The sequence below is a fragment of the Gorilla gorilla genome, chromosome X (genome assembly GCF_029281585.2).
Source record: "Gorilla gorilla gorilla isolate KB3781 chromosome X, NHGRI_mGorGor1-v2.1_pri, whole genome shotgun sequence".
Classification (NCBI taxonomy): domain Eukaryota; kingdom Metazoa; phylum Chordata; class Mammalia; order Primates; family Hominidae; genus Gorilla; species Gorilla gorilla.
This window is the reverse complement of record NC_073247.2, coordinates 81,867,080-81,877,541: the sequence shown is the minus strand read 5'-3', so window position 1 is coordinate 81,877,541 and position 10,462 is coordinate 81,867,080. Positions and strand designations below refer to the sequence as shown.

The 10,462-nt window shown below is 44.0% G+C and overlaps 1 protein-coding gene across 1 annotated transcript; it reads right to left on the bottom strand.

Annotated features, from left to right (window-relative positions):
• Positions 1 to 675: 675 nt before the first annotated feature.
• On the bottom strand, positions 676 to 2,980 carry OTUD6A (OTU deubiquitinase 6A). Its single transcript, XM_055376130.2, has one exon. The coding sequence runs from the start codon at positions 2,903 to 2,905 to the stop codon at positions 2,039 to 2,041; it is 867 nt and encodes a 288-aa protein (XP_055232105.1). The 5' UTR covers positions 2,906 to 2,980; the 3' UTR covers positions 676 to 2,038.
• Positions 2,981 to 10,462: the final 7,482 nt, after the last annotated feature.

The following is a 10,462-nucleotide window of genomic DNA, read 5'->3' as shown; positions in this document are numbered from 1 at the left end:
CTTGTCACCCCCTTCCCTGACCCTATGCAGCCCACTGAAGTAGAGCACCTTTCCCATTTCTAGAGCCCTTCAGCAGTCTTTGCCCCTGTCCCCAGTCAGCAACCACCACCCTGCCACCCACAACAGGCCTATGCTCCCTAACCCTCCAGGATTCCTTTGCTTAAGTAGATCCTGGGATATAAACTCTATATGAAGTTAGCTACACAAAAACAGAGAAGTAGGTATTTTTTAAATGGTTTTTATTTTTGAACAAACTACATGTTTAAAAACTTTTAAAAACATATATATTTTATCTTAGAGCATTTGGAATGTAGAAAGAATTTCCAAAATTAATCTCACTGAATTACAGAAAGTAAAGATTAAAATTTTCATAAGTTGTTGACTGTAAATCATTTCATTTTATATTCTTTTGGAAAATTCAAGGATATTAACAAGTCTCAAATAACAAAAGTATATTGTTCACTTTTGATGTAACAAAATAGAACAAAACTTTAATATTTTAAAGAATCTTTTTAGATATTTCTGTATCTCTAAGAAATAAGGAAAGTTGTTACATTCATATCTTTCACACTTCATAGCAGATGATATAACAAGGTCAATCAAGTACTTGAATAAATTCATACACTTTTATATCTCTAAGAATAAAGAAACTTACTCAATTCAGATCTTCACCCCTTAGAGTAAGTAAATTACCTATCAATGTGTCTCTTTTTTCTTTATACCAGTTGTAAAGATAATGAAACGTATCAACTATTTGAATAAAGTCCTATCTCTTCCTACCTTTAGTAAAGGAAATTAAGTTCAGATCTTTCACATCTTAGAGTAAACCTTATCTAGCCTATCAGTTTATCTAAATTTACTTTCTCTATTTAACAGATTTACCTTACATGTTTTAACAAATGCTGTTATTTAGAATTAGCAAACATGGGAGCAACTAAAATTAATTAGGAACCACACAAGTTTTGATGAAAAAAAAAAAAACAAAACAAACTACTAGCGTATATCTTGTTCATAACTTGAGACATCTCCTGAGTAGCCTAGCTTAAGTAAAAAGCAAACCATGACAATCTTTCCCCCCAAAACTCAGCAAAAGGCCTTCACAAGGCATTTTGATCACATAAACTCCAATTTTGTCTAAGTAATCCAAGACATTCATAGGAAAACCTGAAGACTCCCCGAGCTAGTCTACTAGATTTATTTTTCCCAGAGCACATGAAACTTAACATTTTTTTTTCTTTTTCTTTTTTTGGAGACGGAGTCTCGCTGTCTTCCATGCTGGAGTGCAGTAGTAAGATCCCGGCCCACTGCAGCCTCCGCCTCCCGGGTTCAATTGATTCTCCTGCCTCAGCCCCCCAAGTAGCTAGGATTACAGGCGCCCGCCAACATGCCCGGCTAATTTTTCATTTTTTTGAGACGGAGTCTCACTGTCTTCCACGCTGGAGTGCAAAGGCACGATCTCGGCTCACTGCAACCTCCGCTTCCCGTCAAGCGATTCTCCTGCCTTAGCCTCCCGAGTATCTGGGACTACAGGCGCCTGCCACCACGCCCGGCTAATTTTTGTATTTTTTGTAGAGGCGGGGTTTCACCATGTTGGCCAGGCTGGTCTCGAACTCCTAACCTCGTGATCCGCCCGCCTCGGCCTCCCAAAGTGCTGGGATTACAGGCGTGAGCCACCGCGCCCGGCCAATATTTCCATTTTTGTGGTTAAGTTATACGCAACATGACCAAATCTTAGTTGGTGAGGGAGGTAAAAGACCCTTAAGGCAAGAAGAGGTTAGAACTTTCAAATGTATGCCCCTCTGGTGGTGCAATGCAGAGATTTCCCTCATATTTCCAGGGAATTTCCCTCGAATTTCGTTTCCCACCCTGTGAAAGCAGCAAGGTTAGGAAAGCGGGGGCGGGGCGGGGGCGGGTAGTTTTGATTAAAAGGAAGGAAAAAAAAAAAACCAGAGAAAAGCAAAAGGGGAAAATAAAGTGAGCCTACTGAGGAGATGCGGCGACGGCGACAGTTCCCCGGGGCTGCTCGGCGCCTTGGGGCCTACAGGAGACGCGGGAGCACGCCCCCGGCGGCGCCGGCCTCGAGCGGTGTCACGGAGTTGTAGTGCTCGCCGAGGCTGTAGGCATAGTGCAGGTAGACCAGGATGATCGGCTTCTTGACGTACTCCTCCCCGATGACCAAGGTGGGCGAGTCGGCCTGGATCACCTCGATGGGGGTCTTCAGGACGTGCGACAGGGCCCTCAGCTCCAGCTGGCCTCCCCATGCCGCGGTGCGCTCGATGTTGTCGCAGTAGATCATGAAGTCGTCGTAGCCGAAGGAGTCGCTGGTCTCGGGGTTGCTGAAGAAGGGCAGGAACTCGTCGACGTGCTTCTTCATGTAGCTGGCGGTGCGGCAGCGCAGCGTCTCCACAGACACGCTGAACACCAGCTGGTCTTGGATGGCGCGGTACATGCAGTGGCCGTCGGCCGGGATCGCTTTCATCTCCAGACCCCTGGCTCCCAGGATGGCGGCGAGCTTCTCCTCCTCCTTGCGCTTGAAGCCGGCCAGGTGCTCCGACATCTCAGCCTGGAAGATGCTCTCCTGGCGCTCCCTCTCCTCGGACTCCATTCTTCCTCTCTTTCTGTGGGCTTTGGAGGGGCGGGGAGGCTGGTTTTCCAGATTCATCTTGGCCAGGTCTTCGACGACAGATTCAATGCTATTGTCGTCTTGGAACTTCTCCAGCTCCTGCCGGTGCTTCTGAGCCATCTCGGCCTCCATGCGGGCCACGTCTTGGAGCAACTGCTTTCTTTTCGTCTTGTCGGTCTTGGGGACCGAGTTTTTTAAGCTCCGGATCTGGGTCTGCAGCTCCTGCCACTCGCGTTGGTGGCGGCGCAGTATGCGCTGCTGTTCACTCTTCGGATCATCCATGATGTTGAATGGCAAGCGGGAGTTGAAATTTGCTGGCAGTTCAAGTACCGAACAGACCAGAAGCCCTCAGCCTGCCCTAACGGTCGCTCTCTTTCACCTCAGCCGGCTCTAACCGCCGCTCTAGGCTCACCTCAGCCTCCGCTTCCCCTCCCCCATTCGCATTCTTCTCTGCCTTTGGTCACTGTGTCTCCATGGCCACGCCCCCGCAAGTGCTAGGCCACTTGCTGGGCCACCCCCCAATGCCCAGTGCTAGGATTGGCTGTTGGGAGACCGGAAGTATGAGCCCATTGGACCCCACAGCAAAGGTTTTTGGCGGGATTCAAATATGGCCTTCCTGCAATGTGTGTGGCAGTTGGGCTTGTAGAGTCTTTCGCTGATTGAGAGCCGACTTCATTTCCAAGTCTGCACACGATGCAGGCAGTAGCCATGCCTGACAGCCACATGACAGATACTACACCGCTGAATGTGCTCTAACCCTGGACTTGCCATTGCCCCTACTGTTGAGGAAGCAGTGCGTTTTTCTCCAGTCTTTCAGGTCCCTTCACCAGGGAACCATTAACTTGTGCATCAGAACAAGGACATTTCCTTACATTCCTGCAAACACAGTCCTTTCAGTTTACTCTTTTTTTGGGGGGGCGCGGGGAATGGAGTCTCGCTCTGTCGCCCAGGCTGGAGTGCAATGGTGCAATCTCAGCTCACTGCAACCTCTGCCTCCCAGGTCCAAGCGATTCTCCTGCCTCAGCCTCCCGGGTAGCTGGGACTGCAGGCGCCTGCCACCACGCCCAGCTAATTTTTGTATTTTTAGTAGAGACGAGGTTTCGCCGTGTTGGCCAGGCTGGTCTTGAACTCCTGACCTCAGGTGATTTACTCGCCTCGGCCTCCCAAAGTGCTGGGATTACAGGCGTGAGCCACTGTGCCCAGTCACAAGTTTTTATTTTAGCCATTTTGATAAGTGTGAAGTGATAAGTGTGAAGTATCTCATTGTGGTTTTAATTTGTAGTTCCCTAATGGCTAATGATGTTCCTTTTTTCATGTGCTCATTTGTCATCTATGCCATATCCTTTTCAGTAAAATGTTTATGTCATTTGCCTATTTTCTCTCTTTTTTTGGGGGGGGGATGGAGTCTAGCTCTGTCACCGAGGGTGGAATGCAGTGGCGTGATCATGGCTCATTGCAGCCTCAAACTCCTGGGCTCAGGCTCAGGTGATCCTCCTGCCTCAACCTCCTGAGTAGCTGGGACTACAGGCACCACCATACTTGGCTAATTTTGGGGATTTTTTTTTTTTTTTTTTTTTTTTTGCCAGATGCGGTGGCTCACGCCTGTAATCCCAGCACTTTGGGAGGCCAAGGTGGGAGGATGTCTTGAGGTCAGGAGTTCCAGACCAGCCTGGGCAACAATGGTGAAGCCCTAACTCTACTAGAAATACAAAAATTAGCCAGGTGTGGTGGTGTGTGCCTGTAGTCCCAACTACTCCTGGGGGCTGAGGTGGGAGGATAGCTTGAGCCTGGGAAGCAGAAGTTGTAGTGAGCCAAGATAGCGGCACTGCACTCCAGTCTGGGCTCAAGTGGTCCTCCACCTCTGCCTTCCAAAGTGCTGGGATTACAGATGTGAGACACCACGCTCAGCCCTTCATTTGCCTATTTTCTTTCTCTCTCTCTCACTCTCTTTCTTCCTCTCTCTCTCTCTTACTCTCTTTCTTCTTCCTTCCTTAGTTTCCTTCCTTCCTTTTTTTTCTTTTTTTTTTGAGACGGAGTCTTGCTCTGTCACCCAGGCTGGAGTGCAGTGGCATGATCTCGGCTCACTGCAGCCTCCAGCTTCTGGGTTCAAGCAAGTCTCATGTCTCAGCCTCCTGAGTAGCTGGGACTACAGGCGCACACCACCACACCCGGATACTTTTTGTATTTTTAGTAGAGACAGGGTTTCACCATGTTGGCCAGGCTGGTCTTGAACTCCTGAGTTCAAGCGATCCCCCTGCCTTGGCCTCTCAAAGTGCCGGGATGACTACACACACCACCATATCCAGCTAACTTTTTTTTTTTTTTTTTTTACTTTTTGTAGAAACGGGGCCTCACTATGTTGCTCAGGCTGGTTTCGAACTCCTGGGCTCAAGTGAGCCTCTCACCTCAGCCTCCCAAAATGCTGAGATTACAGGCGTGAGCCACCGCGCCTGGCCAGGATTTTTGTAGGAATCGTGTTCAAGCTGAATATCAATTTGGGGAGAATTGACATCTTTACTATGTTGAGTCTTCCAGTCCTTGAACACCTGGGTATGTATCTCCATTTACGTAGATCTTCACTGATTTCTTTCAGTGACACTGCATGATTTTCAGCATATAAATCTTGTGCATATTTTGTTAGATTTACACTTAAGCATTTCTCTTTTTTTGAGTGATTGTAAATGGTATCGTATTTTTACAATGTGAACATTTACAATGTTCACATGGTCATTGCTAGTATATAAAAATACAATTGACTTTTTTTGTTTATCTTGTGTTCTGTGACCTTGCTTAACTAGCTAATTATTTCTAGGAGGTTTTTTCCCCCCTTGATTCCTTGGAATTTTCTATGTAGGCAATCATGTCATCTGTGAATAGGGACAGTTTTATTTCATCCTTTCCAGTAAGTATGTCTTTTATTTCCTTTTCTTGCCTTATAATGCTGATTAGAACTTCCAGCACTATGTTGGATAAGAGTGGCAAGGGCAGACATCCTTGTTTTGATCTTGATTTTAGGAGGAAAAGAATTTCATCTTTCACTGATAAGTATGATGTTAGCTGTAGGATTTTGTAAATGTTATTTATCTAGTTGAGGCCTTTCCCATCTATTCCTATTTTTCTGAGAGTTTTTGACATGAATGGGTATTAAATGTTGTCAATGTTTTTTCTGTATTGATATGCCAATATGATTTTTCTTCTATAACCTATTAATATGATAGACTACAGTGATTGATTTTTAAGTATTAAGCTAGTCTTGCATTTCAGAAATCAACCTGATTTGGTCATAGTTTATCATTATTTTTATATGTTGAGGAATTCTTTTGGTAATTTAAAAAAGGATTAAAAAAATCTACGTTCATGAGAGGTATTGGTCTGCAGTTTTCTTTTTTGGTACTGTTTTGTTTAGTTTTAGTGTCAGGGTAAATACTAACTTCACAAGAAGAGGAGAGAAGTGTTCCTTCCTCTTCTATTTTTTTGGAAAGAGATTCTGTAAAATCAGTAATAATTCTTTTTTAAACATTTGATAGGATTCTCCAGTGAAACCATCAGGGCCAAGAGATCACTTTCTTGGGAGTTTTAAAATTAAAAAAAAGTTTTCCTTAATAGGACTAATCAAATTATATATTTCATATTGAATGAATTTTGGTAGCTTGTGTTTTTTGAGGAATTGGTCCATTTATTCTGAGTAGTCAAATTTATGTGTGCAGAATTATTTGTAGTATTCCATTTTTATTGTTTGATGTTGGGAGGATTTATAGTGGTATTCCCTGCTTTATTGGTAATTTGTGTTTCCTCTTTTGTTCTTTGTCAGTCTTGCTAGAGATTTGTCAATTTTATTGATCTTTTCAAAGAACTAGCATGTTGTCTTATTGATTTTCCCCATTGATTTTCTGTTTTAGATTTCATTAATTTATGCTATTTATTATATTCTTCCTTCTGCTTGCTTTGGGTTTAGTTTGCTCTTCTTTTGCTAGGTTCTTGAGGTGGGAGCTTGAATAATTGCTTTCAGACTTTTTCTCTTTTTCCAATGTATACGCTTAGTGATATAAACTTCCTTCTCAGTACTACTTTAACTGGTTCTCCCATGTTTTGATATGTTTAGTTTTCATTATCCTTCAGTTCAATGTACTTTTTGGTTTTCCTTGAGACTTTTTGGCCCATGGATTATTTACAAGTGAGTTATTAGCTTCCAAGTGTTTGTAGGTTTTCCTGTTATCTATTAATGATTTCTACTTTGATTCTGATATGGTTTGGGTCTGTGTCCCTGCCCAAACCTCATGTTGAATTGTAATACCCTCTGTTGGAGGCGGGGCCTGTGGGAGGTGATTGGATCATGGGGGCAGATTTCTCATGAGTGGTTTAGCACCATCCTCTTGGTACTGTCCTTGAGATTGTGAGTGAGTTCCTGTGAAATCTAGTTGTTCAAAAGTGTGTGGCACCTCCCCTCATCTCTTTCTTGCTCCTGCTTCCTCCATGATTGGAAGTGTCCTGAGATCTCCCTAAAAAGCAGAAGCTGCTATGCTTCCTGTACAGCCATCAGAACCATGAGCCAATTAAACCTCTTTTCTCTTTTGTTTATAACTTGCCCAATCTCAGGTATTTTTCCTTTTTTTTTCTTTTTTTGAGACAGTCTCGCTCTGTCACCCAGGCTAGAGTGCAATGGCGTGATCTCTGCTCACTGCAACCTCTGCGTCCTGGCTTCAAGCGATTCTCCTGCGTCAGCCTCTAGCAGCTAATTTTTGTATTTTTAGTAGAGACAGGGTTTCGCCATGTTGGCCAGGCTGGTCTTGAACTCCTGACCTCAAGTAATCCACCCGCCTCGGCCTCCCAAGGTGCTGGGATTACAGGCATGAGCTACCGCTCCTGGCCCAGCCGGTATTTCTTTATATATAGCTATGCAAGAATAGCCTAACACAGATTCCTTTGTGGTTAGAGAACACATTTGTATATGATTTCAATTCATTTAAATTTGTTAGGGTTTCTTTAGTTTATGGCCCAGAGTATGGCCTATCTTAATATATGTTCCATGGGCACTTTAAAGAATGCATGTTTTGCTCCTGTTGGGTGGAGTGCTCTAAAAATGTTGTTTAGATCCCAGTGGTTCATGATGTTGTTCAATTCTTTTATATCTTGCTGATTTTCTGTCTAATTCTTATGTTTATTGTTGAGAGAGGAGTTTTGAAGTCTCTGACTGTAATTGTAGCCTTTTCTATTTCTCCTTTCAGCTCTATCAGGCTTAGCTTTTCATATTTTGCACCTCTGTTGCAAATCCTACACATTTTAGGATCTTTGTATCTTCTTGGTATATCCATCCTTTGATCATTATTGGAAGTCTAGTCTCCCCACTCAGTCTTTGCTGGTGGGGGTGGGGCCACAGTTGTTTTTTCTCTGGTTATGGCTGGCGTAGAGTGATTATTGTCTAAAACTTTTCTGTCTTGCTAGGCTAATTCATTCCTAATCCCTTGGCTGGAGAAAACAGGCTTTTATAGGGGCTCTTTTTGTCTATGGCTGTTAGTGTATTTTTGGTTGTTGGCTTCTTTAACTTCAAGTCTAAGATATATGAATAAAAAAGAAAATTCATGTCATTCCTCCTGTCCTGAAGACCCTATGTGGTCTGCCTTCTTTCCACTTTTTGGAGTCTTGTGTTTGTTTTGTATATAATATCCAGAGTTTTTAGTTGTAATAGCAAGAGGAATAGGGCAAAGGATGTCTATTCTATCTTCTCCTATCTTATTTGAAATAAATGGAACTATTTCACACTCTCCCTTACTGGCATTTGCATGTTTCAAAGAAATTAAATACTGTGACTTAAAATGAATCAAAGCAATTATAATTTTAGAAAACCATTATGCTGATCCTGAAAGAGACATCTTTTGGACTTTGATAGTGTGATAGCAATGGTCATGTAGAGTCTGCTTGTTTGCTGCAATCAAGATAGCTTTTTCAGATTCTGCAGAAGGAATGACAGGTCCCTCTGAATGTCAAATCCCATTGTGTGGGTTTGTTTTTGTGGCCTGAAGTGCAGAAAAACCAGCTTTGCAAACGTTGAGCTTTCCTGTCTGTAGTTTGTGTTAAGGAAACCATAGTTATTATAATATCGAATGTGCCTTTTCCAGCTCTGAACTGAAGCCTACTCCCCCAACACACACTTTCCCATCTGGAGATTATGATCCAACTTCCGAAGCACAGGCCTTGCCTTTTAAAGTCACGTGTCTCCAGCAATAGATGAGCTGCCTGCTCTTCAAGCATCTCTCTATGAATATCATTTCTCACAAGTGAGCTTTTGATGAGGATTAGATGGCAGGGAGTTCAAGGTTACCTCTTCCAATAATAAGCACTAGGAATGGTGATAGGCCATCTTGTTGATTAATGGTTATGCTTTGCCAGTCAGCGAGGTGGGTGGAGAAGAGAATGAGTGCCTAACTTCCAGGGGGGTGTGATGATCAAATGTATGTGAAATGCAGTGCTCAGTGCCTGGCACCAGAGGCCAGTAATAAATTGCAGTTTCTTCACTCTACCATACCTCATTCGCTACCTCCCAGCTCCTGTTCCCCATTCTGTATCCCCACATCCACCCTTTTACCCTTATTTCTTCTCCCCTTCACAGGTAACCAGAGATGGCAGTTTCCATGGTAATCAGGACCCTCATTAGTTCAGAGCTTAATGGTCCCTAAGTTTCTGTCTGGATTGAGTTTCTAGCCTACATCAGAGGGAAGTTTCCAGTGAGCTCAAGGGCTGTTGAGAAATTGTCAAACATAAGACAATATAACCAGGTTCTCCTAACTAGACACAATAGCACATGGTGTTATTTCAATCTAAAGAGAGAGGATGTGAGGAAATCATCCCATCTTGTCCTGGGCTTACAGTTCCTGGGCATCTAGAGAATAACTGTCTTCCTAGAACTTGCCTATGAAGGATTATATCACCGGATTGTAGGTGTTGGAGTGTGAGTCAGGCGATACAGCAGACTGGGCAACAAGGAGGCAACCTCACTGAAGGCTTTTGAGTAGATCACTGTGGATTTACTCTTTCTTCATCCTCCCACCTGTCCTTTAAGGCTCTGGGGCCACATGAGCTTCCTGCTCTGTTCAGGCCTGGTTTCTGTGCTGCTTTAACCTTGTTCCTGACCCTCCTCCTACGCTGATCCTCCTCCTACGCCAACCCCCTTTGCTCATTCATTCAATCAGTCATTCAGCCACCATTTATCAGCCCTGCAATGTTCCAGGCACTGTTCTAGGCACTTAGGATGTAACAATGAACAAAATAGAGACTCCTAATCTCAAGGAGCATACAGCCAAGTAGGAGAAGACAGATTAAAAAGAAACAACTACATTTGGGAGGCCGAGGCGGGCGGATCACAAGGTCAAGAGATTGAGACCATCCTGGCTAACATGGTGAAACCCCGTCTCTACTAAAAATACAAAAAATTAGCCGGGTGTGTTGGGGGGCACCTGTAGTCCCAGCTACTCCGGAGGCTGAGGCAGGAGAATGGCATGAACCCGGGAGGCGGAGGTTGCAGTGAGCCGAGATCGCACCACTGCACTCCAGCCTGGGTCACAGAGAGAGACTCCGTCTCAAAAAAAAAAAAAAGAAGCAACTACAGAACTACATACAAAATTGAAGCTGACCTTTGGAAGAGAGATTCCTAGTCTTGCTCTTGATTAGCGTTCTAGCCTCTTTTCTCCCTCTGTCCCACCTCAGCAATGGTCCATGTACACACAGAAGCTTCTTCTGTTCCCTTTCCACATCTGCTGAAGGATTATATAAGCATTCCTGGGAGAGTTTGAGACTTGTTACTGTCGCCAGTGGCATGAGGTTGGAGGTGAATGTGAATGTTTG